The sequence below is a fragment of the Paramisgurnus dabryanus genome, chromosome 9, assembly GCF_030506205.2.
Source record: "Paramisgurnus dabryanus chromosome 9, PD_genome_1.1, whole genome shotgun sequence".
Classification (NCBI taxonomy): domain Eukaryota; kingdom Metazoa; phylum Chordata; class Actinopteri; order Cypriniformes; family Cobitidae; genus Paramisgurnus; species Paramisgurnus dabryanus.
In genome coordinates, this window is record NC_133345.1 from 38856193 (window position 1) to 38874478 (window position 18286).

At 40.7% G+C, this 18286-nt stretch overlaps 1 protein-coding gene across 1 annotated transcript in view; it reads right to left on the minus strand.

The window, feature by feature from the left end:
• Positions 1-920: 920 nt before the first annotated feature.
• Positions 921-18286, minus strand: part of ilvbl (ilvB (bacterial acetolactate synthase)-like) — a 39908-nt gene continuing 22542 nt past the window's right edge. The window contains exons 8-15 of the mRNA XM_065282798.2: positions 5612-5748; positions 5338-5472; positions 5106-5220; positions 4849-5018; positions 4676-4746; positions 4495-4566; positions 4094-4199; positions 921-2148 (exon numbers count right to left, since the gene is read on the minus strand). Coding sequence (XP_065138870.1) covers positions 1970-2148; positions 4094-4199; positions 4495-4566; positions 4676-4746; positions 4849-5018; positions 5106-5220; positions 5338-5472; positions 5612-5748 — 985 coding nt within the window. The 3' untranslated portion in view covers positions 921-1969. The remainder of the gene's footprint in view (positions 2149-4093; positions 4200-4494; positions 4567-4675; positions 4747-4848; positions 5019-5105; positions 5221-5337; positions 5473-5611; positions 5749-18286) is intronic.

Consider the following 18286-nt stretch of genomic DNA (forward strand, 5'->3'; position numbering starts at 1 on the left):
ACATAGTTGATAGTCAGTAGCATACTTTCTGGCTATTTGATCAATTAAATTATCAAAAAAAGGTTACTTTGTCTTGAAAATGTCTGCCACTTAATAACATCCAAGTGAGGTAACAGCTGGATATGAGCTAATATGAGCCCTATTTACTTCCATAGTGTTATTTTTATTTACTATAGAAGTGAATGTGGCTCATGATCGGTTTGGTTACAAATATTTCTCAAAATATCTTCCTTCGTGTTCATCAGAACAAATACATTTATGCAGGTTTGTAACAACATGAGAGTAAGTAAATGATAACAGAATTTTCATTTTTGGGTGAACTGTCCTTTTAATAACAAATGTGGCCACAGAAACCGCTCTGGTCAGTTAAGTTGCTTCCAGTAGTTCATGTTCATTAAAAGAAATGTTCTCATTCACATTTTGCCAACCATAAAGCAGTAAACGAGTTAATGGCAAGGCGAGGGCTCTTTCGGACAGGTCATGATGTGCCCAGAGTAAATGAAGCATTTAACATTGCTCTTGCAAACAGACACAAGATAACAGACCTCCTCTTTTCAGTACTTTCTTTGCTGTTGTCTCTTATTAAACTACACTGGCCAGGTAATGAAGAAGCCAGAGACTGTACATTAAAATGTACACAATGTGAATAATGTTAACGGATAACTAAGTGGAAATCTGAACAAAGATTTACAGACATCTGTGTTTATTCAGTGGGATTTTATGTGCATAATAACCTGTATGATCCTATGAATCTGTTTAAATTTAGTGATTTTGGTTGCCATTTTCAATGTCTTAAATTCTTTGTACAATTTTAGTTCAAGTATTAAGTACAAAAGATGTCCCTAATGCACACATTATGCACAGATGGAGAAGTCTTCTTTATGGCATGGGTAAAATAAGACCTTCTAGGAGGCAAAGAAGCAGCTTGAATGATTTTATTACAATCAATATATCCTGATTAATCATGTAACCATTTGCAAATGTTTCTGTGAATCATTGTGGTATATCCAGGTGTCAAACCTTGGAAAACTCAAAATACAGGACTATATTTCTAAATATACAGTATTGTATTTTGGTTTAGGCTTTTTCCTAGACTTTAATTGGAAGATTCATTTGATTCAATCAGTAGTGAGACATTACTGTCCAAATAACTACAGATGCAAAGTCTTTATATTTTTACCAAATAGTTGACTTTGTTAATAAAATCAGTTTAACATTCAGTAATGACAGGCACACAGGTGAATGAAGCAGAAGATTTAACACTATTGCATATCACACAAGCAGTCACACTAACACAGGGATCAATCCTTCAGTTTCAATAACAATATGTAATTCAAGTAAAATATTCATGTGCTTTGAAAATAATGAAATTGAATGGACCACTACATCTCTGCTCTTTCAAAGTATCACACTTAGTCTGGACAAAGCAAAGGCACTCTTGATCCTTGAGTAGTTGGGTGAATTTTATGAAAAACGTCCTGGATACATCATAGTATTTTTGAAGTTAAATTAAGGCTGGTGTTGGCACTGTTAATATTATGCCCCACTTCTGTATTTTCTTAGGACTGTAAGGATTATGGATAATTTAAAAAATCTTATTATTCTAAATTCTCATTACTGTAATACAGTATTTAATATAATTAAAATTAGCATAAATTAAAGGCAGGACAACACAAAATACCAGAGTGTACAGTATATATACTTAACAATTTAAATATAGCATTATTTTTCACATTACAGTGATGTGAAAATCTTTAAAACATTAAAAAAACTACCCTATAAAGAAGTATAGTACACATATTGCACAGATTGCATCTGGTATGTTGTTGCACAAACAGTTAATACAACCGCTTATATCCTTCTTTTCAAATCAAATGAATCTGTACATTTAGTAAAGGGTGTACCGCATATCGTATTTAAAACATTAAAACTTTGGGTTTCTAGGCAGGATCGTGCACAGTGTCCCCGTCTAAACTGAAATAGAGCCTTCCCTGAAGTTGGTTTTCCCAATCAAAACATTTAGCAGAGTGGCTTTTCCCTCTTTGCACTCCTTCTGGGCTTTTTTAATGATGTCATCAAGCTGCGATTCATCCTCTCGCCCAACCAGGTAACCCTTGCCCCCATAACCATCGGCTACTATGTGATAATCTGCAAGCAAGAGACAAAATCAATACATAATCCAAATATGCATTTCTCCTTACAATGTAATGTGCAGAAAGCAGGTCAAATGTCAGTTTTGCAGTTTTCCTGAAAGATACTTTCTGAGATTTGCACACCCTTTGCTAACCCATAAGGCCAGGGGAGATAAGAGGACTAAAAATAAGTTATTAACTGCTATAGATACCAAGAAAGTCTCATGGTTGAACTGTATTGGTTTAACAATACCAGAGTAAATTATTGTTACTGTTAGCAAAAGTATGCCAAAGGTCAAACACATAATGGTCACAGGCTTGCCAACAATAAAGATGCTGAATGTTTGGAAATGTATTTATACATTTGACACTACCGGCAGAAAAATATGTTATCAGATATCACAGATAGTTTGTTTTATCAACAAATATTAATTTTGTAAAAGCCCAGGGGTTTTCAGCGGTGTAGACCTGTACTCGGAGTACAGACATATTAACTTTAGCATTGTTTTTCAGTGGTTGTACAGTAGTTGCACTATGACAGTGAGGAGCATGCCATTTAACTAAAAGTTGAACATTTTTCAACTCCAAATGACTGGAAAAACAGTTTGATTTTATGCACAGTAAGCACCACGCCAATAGTGCTTCCTTTGCAAACCTTAGACAAAATATTCCTTATGATCCAGAAGTTGAAATACAACCCATACTCCTAAAATACAGATTCAGATACAACTATATTTACATTTTTTACATTTTCTGGAAGGCATTAAACTTTGGGAAAATCATAAATAAAATGCTGGCGCTGGCTGAAAATTTCTTAACACTGGTGGAGAAAGAGTTAAAGGGATAGTTCACCCAAAATTGAAAGTAATGTCATTAATGACTCACCTTCATGTCATTCCAAACTCGTCAGACCTCCATTCATCTTCGGAACACAGTTTAAGTGAAGTAAAGTTTCCCTTCATTAAAAATCTACATACGGCATACTGTCTATGTCCAGAAAGGTAATAAAAACATCATCAAAGTAGTCCATGTGACATCAATGGGTCAGTTAGAATGTGTTGAAGCATCAAAAATACATTTTGGTCCAAAAAAACAAAAATTACAACTTTATTCAGCATTGTCTTCTCTTCCGCATCTGTTGTGAAGCGCATGCGCGAGACTAAAGTCAAGTGACTGCAGTGACACGGATGACGTGTTTTCCTCAGACATGTTTGCACATTTTTTTTTTCAAACGTATACAGCGTGCATCTCCCTCAGACTGTAAACAAAGCTTGGGCGCACAAAAACAAAACAGCTGGGGCGCACCAGATAACACGTCAGCCACGTCGTACTTCATCCGTATCACTGCAGTGACGTGACTTTAGTCTCGCGCATGTGCTTCACAACAGAAGACAATGAGAAGACAATGCTAAATAAAGTTGTAATTTTTGTTATTTTTGGATCAAAATGTATTTTTGATGCTTCAACACATTCCAACTGACCCACTGATGTCACATGGACTACTTTGATGATGATTTTATTACCTTTCTGGACATGGACAGTATACCGTACGTAGATTTTAAATAAAGGGTCAACAAGCTCTCTGACTAAATATAAAACATCTTAAACTGTGTTACGAAGATGAACGGAGGTCTTACGAGTTTGGAATGACATGAGGGTGAGTCAATGACATTATTTTCATTTTTGGGTGAACTATCCCTTTAAAAGATTTTAATTGATAGGCCATATTTTTGCTACTTTGTTGTCCTATGATTTTCTTTTGTTTTTATTAATGAAAAGCTGCTTTGGAACAATTAAACAATTGTGAAAAGCGTTATACAAATAAAATTGAATACGAAAAAATTGAATACAAAAAGGAACTTTCTATTAAACTATAGGAATTATTGACTTGCCATGCTAAATCATGACAATATGACACAATTTAGCACAAAGTATGACCTAAGAAGAGTAAAGCATCTTACCTGTGAAGGCAAGACCACAGGCTACATTGCTCCCGAGCATAGGCACTTGTTCTCTGGAGATCTGACTCCAGCAGGCATCATTTCCCACCAGGGCTATCACTGGGGTCTGACGTAAGATGAAAAACCTCATTACAACCATTCACAAGAAAGTAAGTCACAATGAGAGCCTTTTAAAAGCAATAACAGTTTTCAACCACAAATTTAACCCAGAATATTCTTTAAACACCTCTATTTAATGTTACAATTGTAAAATTTTATTCATATAATCTCATAAAGCTCTGTCTACAATTGTAAATCAGTGTTAAAAATTAATATTAAGCAAACTAGACTTTATCCTCAGTTTAATGTATCCATACTGATGTACACATATACGTGCGCTATGCAAGTTGTGGTTGCCACACCTTGTGCCGTGTAAAGGTGTCGAATTCAGCAACGCTGTATCCCAGGGAACCATCGCCGTATACGATCCATACCTGTGAGCAACATAAAGAAAAGCGTTTCAATTTTTGATGTCCACTGGTCCAAAAAAAACTAATATAACAGCATCTAATACTATTTGACTTCTAGTGTTTACGGTCTCACCTCAGAGTCAGGTCGACAAAGCTTCGCTCCCAGAGCAAACCCTCCTCCAACACCCAGAGTCCCAAAAGCACCTGACACAAACATCAGAGCCCAAAGATCACATCCAGTGTTTGACAAATCACACTTACGAACTGCTCACACTATCAGACTAAAAACATTACAACCCTGCTAACCTGGGTCCAGCCATCGCAAGGGACCCCGCGGCCTCATGATATAAGCAGCACTGCCGACAAAATCTCCCCCATCGGCCACTATGATGCTGTCCTCGTTCGACAGCTCATCTACCCGGTGCAGAACATTAAGAGGGTTTAGATGCCTCTCGGTCTTCTCATCTGCTTTAGCTCTGAGATAAATAAATAAACAGCGAGATAAAACTACAGGTCTGAGACAAAGAAAGGTTGTAACAATAGACAGGTTGGAGAAAGATCACCTGTTAGCCTTTTCTTTAACGTTATCTCCTTCTTTCAGGCTTTGAGGCCATTCCTCCGGGCATTTGTGTCCCTTTAGGGCTTTGGAGAGACGCAGGAGGAAGGAGCCAGCATCGCCTTAATCATTTGGAAAAGAAATGCTTGCAAAGTTACAACTTCTTACAACAATACTGGTTACATATCTACTACTTTATGTATCGATTACCATAAAGACTATAAACGGAAGTTCTTCACCTTGAACAGCCACCGTTGGCTTCCAGAACATGTCTGAGTTCTTTAGCAGCTGACTTTTGTCTCTGTTGACTGCGATGATTTTACTCCGTCTGTTCAGCACTCTTCCATAACTCAGTCTGAAGTCACAAACTGTGCCTATAAACCAAAACAAAGCATCTACTGATATACAGTCACAGATAAAACACCGCTGAGCATTTATCGTCAGAATAAAACCACAAGAGGGAAAATACGGCACGAAAACTTCACTTGTCCATCAGATGGCGCTGTGTCTCACCTGCCAGCAGCACAAGATCCGCATCCTTCAAGGCATCTCTTCTGTTTTGTCTGATGTGCAGTGGACTGTTCTTACCCAGCATGCCTCGGGACATCCCACCCAGAAAGCAGGGAATACCTAAAGACTCTAAGGCCTTTCTGTTATAAACATATCGGGGGAAAAAACGTTGGTTATAGGTGCTTTATTAGTATGCTTTTGCCAATGTTCTGCAGTTATTTTTGGCTTTTGCTTACAAATCTAATGCAGCCTATTTGAACAATGCATACATACAGTAACTATCAAATTTATAAACATAGTTGATGATTTTATGATCACATCCTAGGATCATAACTTAGCTTAAAGGGGACATATCATGAAAATCTGACTTTTTATGTTTAGGTGCTATAATTGGATCCCCAGTGTTTCTATCTAACTAGAAAATAATAATAAAAAACAAACAGTAACTTAGTTTTGGTAAACCATTCTCTGCAAGCATTAAAAAATTTAGGTAATTGAAATTTGGCTCCCCTTGTGATGTCAAAAAGGCATCTTATTATAATAATATCACCCCTTAATCTGCAGTATCCAACCACGGCACTGACATTTAGTGCAGAGAGGCCTGGTTACACAACAAGCCTTAGCTAAAGCCAGGAGTCAGGACTATAATTTTTAAAGGATTAGTCCATTTTCTTTAAAAAAAATCCAGAAAATTTACTCACCACCATGTCATTCAAAATGTTGATGTCTTTCTTTGTTCAGTCGAGAAGAAATTATGTTTTTTGAGGAAAACATTCCAAGATTTTTCTCATTTTAATGGACTTTAATGTACCCCAACACTTAACATTTAACTCAACACTTAACAGTTTTTTTCAACAGAGTTTCAAAGGAATCTAAACGATCTCAAACGAGGCATAAGGGTCTTATCTAGCGATTGACAATACAAAAAAAATGCACTTTTAAACCACAACTTCTCATCTATCTCCGGTCCTGTGATGCGCCTCAAAAAACATAATTTCTTCTCGACTGAACAAAGAAAGACATCAACATTTTGGATGACATGGTGGTGAGTAAATTATCTAGATTTTTTTTTTTTTTAAGAAAATTGACTAATCCTTTAAGCATCTTTTTAAAAACTTCCCTTAAAAAAAGGCGTTACTGGTGTGTATCTTGAGACAAATCAATGGCACTGGGATATTTTAAGATCTGTCGGCTCAGACGGCTCAAATATGTGTTTTTGTTTAGGACTAGGCTTAAGCCTTGTCTGTGAAACCAGGGCAAATTTAGGTTGTGCATTAATATACATTTCTTTATTAAATAATTTCTATTGTTAACTAGATAGTAAAGTTTGAAGACAAACTTTATGTTGGCTTGAGAAAGCGTAGCCTGAACGTTTAAAACGGTTTGACATAAGTTTAGTTTAGTAGGCTATCTGGCTGTTAGTATGTTTAAGTATGAAGGTAGCATGATTTACCATGAAGCTAGCATGATGTTAGCATGATTAGCATGATGCTAGCATGATTAGCATGAAGCTAGCATAATGCTAGCATGATTAGCATGAAGCTAGCATGATTAGCATGAAGCTAGCATGATTAGCATGAAGCTAGTATGATGCTAGCATGATTAGCATGAAGCTAGCATGATGCTAGCATGATTAGCATGAAGCTAGCATGATTAGCATGATTAGCATGAAGCTAGCATGATTAGCATGAAGCTAGCATGATGCTAGCATGATTAGCATGAAGCTAACATGATTAGCATGAAGCTAGCATGATGCTAGCATGATTAGCATGAAGCTAGCATGATGCTAGCATGATTAGCATTAAGCTAGCATGATGCTAGCATGATTAGCATGAAGCTAGCATGAAGCTAGCATGATTAGCATGAAGCTAGCATGATGCTAGCATGAAGCTAGCATGATGCTAGCATGATTAGCATGAAGCTAGCATGATGCTAGCATGATTAGCATGAAGCTAGCATGATGTTAGCATGATAAGCATGAAGCTAGCATGAAGTTAGCATGATTAGCATGAAGCTAGCATGAAGTTAGCATGATTAGCATGAAGCTAGCATGATGTTAGCATGATTAGCATGAAGCTAGCATGAAGCTAGCATGATTAGCAGGAAGCTAGCATGATGTTAGCATGATAAGCATGAAGCTAGCATGAAGTTAGCATGATTAGCATGAAGCTAGCATGAAGTTAGCATGATTAGCATGAAGCTAGCATGATGTTAGCATGATTAGCATGAAGCTAGCATGAAGCTAGCATGATTAGCAGGAAGCTAGCATGAAGCTAACATTTATTGCGTTGCTAGGGTACTAAGTTTGGTTGCTAGGGAGAAAATTGGCATCCCATAATGATCACCCTTCAAGCCACAAGTAAAACGGTCCAACCCCCGTGTCTCTACAATGTTCTGATGCGGAGATATAAGGCTTTGTTTATTCCGTTGCTAGGGTACTAAGTTTGGTTGCTAGGGAGAAAATTGGCATCCCATAATGATCACACTTCAAGCCACAAGTAAAACGGTCCAACCCCCGTGTCTCTACAATGTTCTGATGCGGAGATATAAGGCTTTGTTTATTCCGTTGCTAGGGTACTAAGTTTGGTTGCTAGGGAGAAAATTGGCATCCCATAATGATCACCCTTCAAGCCACAAGTAAAACGGCCCAACCCCCGTGTCTCTACAATGTTCTGATGCGGAGATATAAGGCTTTGTTTATTCCGTTGCTAGGGTACTAAGTTTGGTTGCTAGGGAGAAAATTGGCATCCCATAATGATCACACGTCAAGCCACAAGAAAAACGGTCCAACCCCTGTGTCTCTACGATGTTCAGATCCAGAGATATAAGGCTTTGTTTATTATGTTGCTAGGGTCTTCATATTTTGTTGCTAGGGGCGTGGCTTAATACCTCAATAAGAATCCTAAGAGACTGATTGGATGCCTGAGAAAAATGAGCCCACCCCTATGTCTCTATGACACTCTGGTGCAAAGATATCCATCTGGGCTTTTTATAATGGTAGTCTATGGGAGATGTTGCTAGGGTACCCAAAATTGTTGCTAGGGGCGTGGCTTAATAGCTCTGGGGTGATCCTAAGAGACTGATTGGATGCTTGAGTAAAATGAGCCCACCCCCATGTCTCTAAGACACTCTAAAGTGAAGATATTCCATCTGGGACGCTTTTATTCCCTTTTATGGGCATGTTTCCTGCCCCATTATAAGTCAATGGGAAATTTTGGGGGCCTCTTACACCCCAGGGGTACAGCTTACACCCCATTGTGAGGTATGTTCTTACACAGCCTGTCAGCCTCCTTAAATGTGGTAAGCCACAAGTTTCTACAAGTTTCTCACTCGCAGCTATGACCCGTCAAAGTTTGTCTCAATGTTAAGTCAATGGAAATTTTGGGGTGTTTCAGCGCCCCGTTTAGGAATTCGGAAGGTCCCATCAGTTAGAAAAGATATAGCACACCTCGTCAGATCAGACCGAAAGTCTGTCCAAAGTTTGATGGCTGTAGCTTGAAAGCTCTAGGACGAGTTAGAGTTAGAAATTTTAGTCTCAGAAGAAAAAGAATAATAATAATAACTAGATAGGTACATTTCCTGAAGAAAATGTGAAGTGGTGCTTGCCGTGGCAAATTTCGAGGGACAATTTATGATTATACTCCAAGCCAAAAGTAAAACGGTCCACCCCAGTGTCTCTATGATGTTCTGATGCGGAGATATAAGGCTTTGTTTACTCTGTTGCCAGGGTACTGTATTTGGTTGCTAGGGAGAAAATTGGCATCCACCAGTGATAACACTCCAAGTCACGAGTAAAACGGTCCAACCCCCGTGTCTCTACGATTTTCTGATGTGGAGATATAATGATTTGTTTATTCGGTTGCTAGGGTGCTCATATTTGGTTGCTAGGGGCGTGGCTTAATACCTCTTGGCATCCACTACTGATTTCCCTCTGAGTCACGAGTAAAACGGTCCAACCCCCGTGTCTCTACGATTTTCTGATGCGGAGATATAAGGCTTTGTTTATTCGGTTGCTAGGGTGCTCATATTTGGTTGCTAGGGGCGTGGCTTAATACCTCTTGGCATCCACTAATGATTACCCTCTGAGTCACGAGTAAAACGGTCCAACCCCCGTGTCTCTACGATTTTCTGATGCAGAGATATAACGATTTGTTTATTCCGTTGCTAGGGTGCTCATATTTGGTTGCTATGGGCGTGGCTTAATACAACTTGGCATCCACTAGTGATTACCCTCTGAGTCATGAGTAAAACGGTCCAACCCCCGTGTCTCTACGATTTTCTGATGCGGAGATATAAGGCTTTGTTTATTCGGTTGCTAGGGTGCTCATATTTGGTTGCTAGGGGCGTGGCTTAATACCTCTTGGCATCCACTAATGATTACCCTCTGAGTCACGAGTAAAACGGTCCAACCCCCGTGTCTCTACGATTTTCTGATGCGGAGATATAACGATTTGTTTATTCCGTTGCTAGGGTGCTCATATTTGGTTGCTAGGGGCGTGGCTTGGGAGTGGCCAATGATGTGGCAAGTGATTACACTCCGAGTCACAAGTAAAACGGTCCAACCCCCGTGTCGCTACGATGTTCTGATGCCGAGATATAACTGTTTGAATTTTATGTTGCTAGGGTGCTCAAAAGTGGTTGCTAGGGGCGTGGCTTAGTAACTCTGCAAGGGTCTTGAGAGGCTGATTGGATGCCTGAGTAAAATGAGCCCACCCCCATGTCTCTGTGACACTGTGGTGCAAAGATATCCCTCTGGGCATTTTGTAATGGCAGTCTATGGGATAGGTTGCTAGGGTGCCCAAAATGGTTGCTAGGGTAACATTACAACCCCATTGCGGGGACGTCCTGACAGAGTCTAGCACCCTCTTCAAATTTAGTAACCCACATGCTTCTACGAAATCCTCGCTCGGACCTGTGACCCGTCAAAGTTTTTGCAATGTTAAGTCTATGGGATTTTCCCCCATTGACTTTTCATTGGGCATTTTTGGGCACCTCTTACACCCCAGGGGTACAACTTACACCCCATTGTGATGTATGTTCTTACAGAGTCTACCACCCTCTTCAAATGTTGTAACCCACATGTTTCTACAAAATCCTCGAGCGGAGCTATGACTTGTCAAAGTTTGGCGTAATGTTAAGTCAATGGGATTTTTCGGGTGGTTTTTTGCCCCCCTTTCGGAAATTCTGCACCCGACCGCTTATAAAAGTCATAGCCACCATCTCCTCAAAAAACCGGTCGATTTGAGCCCTCTTTCATGGGACTACGGCAAACCGTGCGGGACGAGTTACGCGCCGAAAAAGTGTGCAGACATAAGAATAATAATAATAATAACTAGATAGGTACATTTCCTGAAGAAAATGTGAGTGGTGCTTGCCGTGGCAAAATTCTCGCGACAATATATGATTATACTCCAAGCCAAAAGTAAAACAATCCAACTCTCGTGTCTCTGCGATGTTCTGATGCGGAGATATAAGGCTTTGTTTATCCGGTTGCTAGGGTACTGTATTTGGTTGCTAGGGAGAAAATTTGCATCTACTAGTGATTACACTCCAACTCACAAGTCAAACGGTCTAACCCCCGTGTCTGTACGATGTTCTGATTCGGAGATATAAGGCTTTGTTTACTCTGTTGCTAGGGTACTGTTTTGGTTGCTAGGGAAAAAATTGCCATCCACTAGTGATTACATGCCGAGTCACAAGTAAAATGGTCCAACCCCCGTGTTTCTAGGATGTTCTGATGCGGAGATATAAGGCTTTGTTTACTGTGTTGCTAGGGTACTGTATTTGGTTGCTAGGGAAAATATTGGCATCCCATAATGATTACACGCTGAGTCACGTGTCAAACGGTCCAACCCCCGTGTCTCTACGATGTTCTGATGCGGAGATATAAGGCTTTGTTTACTCTGTTGCTAGGGTAATGTATTTGGTTGCTAGGGAAAAAATTGGCATCCCATAATGATTACACTCTGAGTCACGAGTCAAACGGTCCAGCCCCCGTGTCTCTACGATGTTCTGATGCGGAGATATAAGGCTTTGTTTACTCTGTTGCTAGGGTAATGTATTTGGTTGCTAGGGAAAAATTTGACAACCCATAATGATTACACGCTGAGTCACGAATCAAACGGTCCAACCCCCGTGTCTCTACGATGTTCTGATGCGGAGATATAAGGCTTTGTTTACTCTGTTGCTAGGGTACTGTATTTGGTTGCTAGGGAAAAAATCGGCATCCCATAATGATTACACGCTGAGTCAAGAATCAAACGGTCCAACCCCCATGTCTCTACGATGTTCTGATGCGGAGATATAAGGCTTTGTTTACTCTGTTGCTAGGGTAATGTATTTGGTTGCTAGGGAAAAATTTGACAACCCATAATGATTACACGCTGAGTCACGAATCAAACGGTCCAACCCCCGTGTCTCTACGATGTTCTGATGCGGAGATATAAGGCTTTGTTTACTCTGTTGCTAGGGTAATGTATTTGGTTGCTAGGGAAAAAAATGGCATCCCATAATGATTACACTCCGAGTCACAAGTCAAACGGTCGAACCCTCGTGTCTCTACGATGTTCTGATGCGGAGATAAAAGGCTTTGTTTACTCTGTTGCCAGGGTACTGTATTTGGTTGCTAGGGAAAAAATTGGCATCCCATAATGATTACACTCTGAGTCACGAGTCAAATGGTCCAACCCCCGGGTCTCTACGATGTTCGGATGCCGAGATATAACTGTTTGAATTTTATGTTGCTAGGGTTCTCAAAAGTGGTTGCTAGGGGCGTGGCTTAATACCTATGTAAGGATCCTGAGAGACTGATTGGATGCCTGAATAAAATGAGCCCACCCCCATGTCTCTATGACACTGTGGTGCAAAGATATCCATCTCGGCATTTTATAATGGCAGTCTATGGAAGATGTTGCTAGGGTGCCCAAAAGTGGTTGCTAGGGGCGTGGCTTAATAGCTCTGGGATGATCCTGAGAGACTGATTGGATGCCTGAGTGAAATGAGCCCACCCACTTATCTCTACGACACTGTAAAGCAAAGATATCCCATCTGGAACTGTTTTATTCCCTTATATGGGCATGTTTCCTCAATGGGAATTTTCGGGTGCCTCTTACACCCCAGGGGTACAACTTAAACCCCAATGTCATGTATGTTCTTACATAGCCTACCACCCTCTTTAAATTTAGTAACCCACATGTTTCTACAAAATCCTCACTCGTACCTATGACCCGTCAAAATTTTTGCAATGGTAAGTCTATGGGATTTTGCCCCATTGACTTTTCATTGGGCATTTTTGGGCACCTCTTACACCCCAGGGGTACAACTTACACCCCATTGTTATCCATGTTCTTACAGAGCCTACCACCCTCTTCAAATGTTGTAACCCACATGTTTCTACAAAATCCTCGAGCGGAGCTATGACTCGTCAAAGTTGGGCGCAATGTTAAGTCAATGGGATTTTTCGGGTGGTTTTTTGACCCCCTTTCAGAAATCCTGCACCCGATCGCTTATAAAAGTCATAGCCACCATCTCTTCAATATACCGGTCGATTTGAGCCCTCCTTCATGGGACTACGGCAAACCGTGCGGGACGAGTTACGCGCCGAAAAAACGTGCAGACATAAGAATAATAATAACTAGATAGTAAAGTTTGAAGACAAACTTTATGTTGGCTTGAGAAAGCGTAGCCTGAACGTTTAAAACGGTTTGACATAAGTTTAGTTTAGTAGGCTATCTGGCTGTTAGTATGTTTAAGTATGAAGGTAGCATGATTTACCATGAAGCTAGCATGATGTTAGCATGATTAGCATGATGCTAGCATGATTAGCATGAAGCTAGCATGATTCGCATGAAGCTAGCATGATTAGCATGAAGCTAGCATGATGTTAGCATGATTAGCATGAAGCTAGCATGATGCTAGCATGATTAGCATGAAGTTAGCATGATTAGCATGAAGCTAGCATGATGCTAGCATGATTAGCATGAAGCTAGCATGATGCTAGCATGATTAGCATGAAGCTAGCATGATGCTAGCATGATTAGCATGAAGCTAGCATGATGCTAGCATGATTAGCATGAAGCTAGCATGATGTTAGCATGACTAGCATGAAGCTAGCATGAAGTTAGCATGATTAGCATGAAGCTAGCATGAAGTTAGCATGATTAGCATGAAGCTAGCATGATGTTAGCATGATTAGCATGAAGCTAGCATGAAGCTAGCATGATTAGCAGGAAGCTAGCATGAAGCTAACATTTATTGCGTTGCTAGGGTACTAAGTTTGGTTGCTAGGGAGAAAATTGGCATCCCATAATGATCACCCTTCAAGCCACAAGTAAAACGGTCCAACCCCCATGTCTCTACAATGTTCTGATGCGGAGATATAAGGCTTTGTTTATTCCGTTACTAGGGTACTAAGTTTGGTTGCTAGGGAGAAAATTGGCATCCCATAATGATCACACTTCAAGCCACAAGTAAAACGGTCCAACCCCCGTGTCTCTACAATGTTCTGATGCGGAGATATAAGGCTTTGTTTATTCCGTTGCTAGGGTACTAAGTTTGGTTGCTAGGGAGAAAATTGGCATCCCATAATGATCACACTTCAAGCCACAAGTAAAACGGTCCAACCCCCGTGTCTCTATGATGTTCTGAAGCGGAGATATAAGGCTTTGTTTGTTCCGTTGCTAGGGTACTAAGTTTGGTTGCTAGGGAGAAAATTGGCATCCCATAATGATTACACTTCATGCCACAAGTAAAACGGTCCAACCCCTGTGTCTCTACGATGTTCAGATCCAGAGATATAAGGCTTTGTTTATCATGTTGCTAGGGTCTTCATATTTTGTTGCTAGGGGCGTGGCTTAATACCTCAATAAGAATCCTAAGAGACTGATTGGATGCCTGAGTAAAATGAGCCCACCCCTATGTCTCTATGACACTCCGGTGCCAAGATATCCATCTGGGCTTTTTATAATGGTAGTCTATGGGAGATGTGCTAGGGTACCCAAAATTGTTGCTAGGGGCGTGGCTTAATAGCTCTGGGGTGATCCTAAGAGACTGATTGGATGCTTGAGTAAAATGAGCCCACCCCCATGTCTCTAAGACACTCTAAAGTGAAGATATTCCATCTGGGACGCTTTTATTCCCTTTTATGGGCATGTTTCCTGCCCCATTATAAGTCAATGGGAAATTTTGGGGGCCTCTTACACCCCAGGGGTACAGCTTACACCCCATTGTGAGGTATGTTCTTACACAGCCTGTCAGCCTCCTTAAATGTGGTAAGCCACAAGTTTCTACAAGTTTCTCACTCGCAGCTATGACCCGTCAAAGTTTGTCTCAATGTTAAGTCAATGGAAATTTTGGGGTGGTTCAGCGCCCCGTTTAGGAATTCGGAAGGTCCCATCAGTTAGAAAAGATATAGCACACCTCGTCAGATCAGACCGAAAGTCTGTCAAAAGTTTGATGGCTGTAGCTTGAAAGCTCTAGGACGAGTTAGAGTTAGAAATTTTAGTCTCAGAAGAAAAAGAATAATAATAACTAGATATTAAAGTTTGAGGACAAACTTTATGTTGGCTTGAAAAAACGTAGCCTGAACATTTAAAATGGTTTGACAGAAGTTTGTTTTAGTAGGCTATCTGGCTGTTAGCATGATTAGCATGAAGTTAGCATGATTAGCATGAAGTTAGCATGATTAGCATGAAGCTAGCATGATTAGCATGAAGCTAGCATGATGTTAGCATGATCAGTATGAAGCTAGCATGAAGCTAACATGATTAGCATGAAGCTAACATGAAGCTAACATGATTAGCATGAAGCTAGCATGATGCTAGCATGATTAGCATGAAGCTAGCATGAAGCTAACATGATTAGCATGAAGCTAGAATGAAGCTAACATTTATTCCGTTGCTAGGGTACTAAGTTTGGTTGCTAGGGAGAAAATTGGCATCCCATAATGATCAACCTTCAAGCCACAAGTAAAACGGTCCAACCCCCGTGTCTCTATGATGTTCTGAAGCGGAGATATAAGGCTTTGTTTATTCCGTTGCTAGGGTACTAAATTTGGTTGCTAGGGAAAAAATTGGCATCCCATAATGATCAACCTTCAAGCCACAAGTAAAACGGTCCAACCCCCATGTCTCTATGATGTTCTGAAGAGGAGATATAAGGCTTTGTTTATTCCGTTGCTAGGGTACTAAGTTTGGTTGCTAGGGAGAAAATTGGCATCCCATAATGATCAACCTTCAAGCCACAAGTAAAACGGTCCAACCCCCGTGTCTCTATGATGTTCTGAAGCGGAGATATAAGGCTTTGTTTATTCCGTTGCTTGGGTACTAAGTTTGGTTGCTAGGGAGAAAATTGGCATCCCATAATGATCAACTTTCAAGCCACAAGTAAAACGGTCAAACCCCCGTGTCTCTAAGATGTTCTGAAGCGGAGATAAAAGGCTTTGTTTATTCCGTTGCTAGGGTACTAAGTTTGGTTGCTAGGGAGAAAATTGGCATCCCATAATGATCAACCTTCAAGCCACAAGTAAAACGGTCCAACCCCCATGTCTCTATGATGTTCTGAAGCGGAGATATAAGGCTTTGTTTATTCCGTTGCTAGGGAACTAAGTTTGGTTGCTAGGGAGAAAATTGGCATCCCATAATGATCAACCTTCAAGCCACAAGTAAAACGGTCCAACCCCCGTGTCTCTACAATGTTCTGATGCTGAGATATAAGGCTTTGTTTATTCCGTTGCTAGGGTACTAAGTTTGGTTGCTAGGGAGGAAACTGGCATCCCATAATAATCAACCTTCAAGCCACAAGTAAAACGGTCCAACCCCCGTGTCTCTAAGATGTTCTGAAGCGGAGAAATAAGGCTTTGTTTATTCCGTTGCTAGGGTACTAAGTTTGGTTGCTAGGTAGAAAAATGGCATCCCATAATGATCAACCTTCAAGCCACAAGTAAAACGGTCCAACCCCCGTGTCTCTATGATGTTCTGAAGCGGAGATATAAGGCTTTGTTTATTCCGTTGCTAGGGTACTAAGTTTGGTTGCTAGGGAGAAAATTGGCATCCCATAATGATCAACCTTCAAGCCACAAGTAAAACAGTCCAACCCCCATGTCTCTATGATGTTCTGAAGCGGAGATAAAAAGCTTTGTTTATTCCGTTGCTAGGGTACTAAGTTTGGTTGCTAGGGAGAAAATTGCCATCCCATAATGATCAACCTTCAAGCCACAAGTAAAACGGTCCAACCCCCGTGTCTCTAAGATGTTCTGAAGCGGAGAAATAAGGCTTTGTTTATTCCGTTGCTAGGGTACTAAGTTTGGTTGCTAGGGAGAAAAATGGCATCCCATAATGATCAACCTTCAAGCCACAAGTAAAACGGTCCAACCCCCGTGTCTCTATGATGTTCTGAAGCGGAGATATAAGGCTTTGTTTATTCCGTTGCTAGGGTACTAAGTTTGGTTGCTAGGGAGGAAATTGGCATCCCATAATAATCAACCTTCAAGCCACAAGTAAAACGGTCCAACCCCCGTGTCTCTAAGATGTTCTGAAGCGGAGAAATAAGGCTTTGTTTATTCCGTTGCTAGGGTACTAAGTTTGGTTGCTAGGGAGAAAAATGGCATCCCATAATGATCAACCTTCAAGCCACAAGTAAAACGGTCCAACCCCCGTGTCTCTAAGATGTTCTGAAGCGGAGATATAAGGCTTTGTTTATTCCGTTGCTAGGGTACTAAGTTTGGTTGCTAGGGAGAAAAATGGCATCCCATAATGATCAACCTTCAAGCCACAAGTAAAACGGTCCAACCCCCGTGTCTCTATGATGTTCTGAAGCGGAGATATAAGGCTTTGTTTATTCCGTTGCTAGGGTACTAAGTTTGGTTGCTAGGGAGGAAATTGGCATCCCATAATAATCAACCTTCAAGCCACAAGTAAAACGGTCCAACCCCCGTGTCTCTAAGATGTTCTGAAGCGGAGAAATAAGGCTTTGTTTATTCCGTTGCTAGGGTACTAAGTTTGGTTGCTAGGGAGAAAAATGGCATCCCATAATGATCAACCTTCAAGCCACAAGTAAAACGGTCCAACCCCCGTGTCTCTAAGATGTTCTGAAGCGGAGATATAAGGCTTTGTTTATTCCGTTGCTAGGGTACTAAGTTTGGTTGCTAGGGAGAAAAATGGCATCCCATAATGATCAACCTTCAAGCCACAAGTAAAACGGTCCAACCCCCGTGTCTCTATGATGTTCTGAAGCGGAGATATAAGGCTTTGTTTATTCCGTTGCTAGGGTACTAAGTTTGGTTGCTAGGGAGGAAATTGGCATCCCATAATAATCAACCTTCAAGCCACAAGTAAAACGGTCCAACCCCCGTGTCTCTAAGATGTTCTGAAGCGGAGAAATAAGGCTTTGTTTATTCCGTTGCTAGGGTACTAAGTTTGGTTGCTAGGGAGAAAAATGGCATCCCATAATGATCAACCTTCAAGCCACAAGTAAAACGGTCCAACCCCCATGTCTCTACGACACTCTAAAGTTAAGATATTCCATCTGGGACGCTTTTATTCCTTTATATGGGCATGTTTCCTGCCCCATTATAAGTCAATGGGAAATTTTGGGGGCCTCTTACACCCCAGGGGTACAGCTTACACCCCATTTTGATGTATGTTCTTACAGAGCCTGTCCGCCTCCTTAAATGTGGTAAGC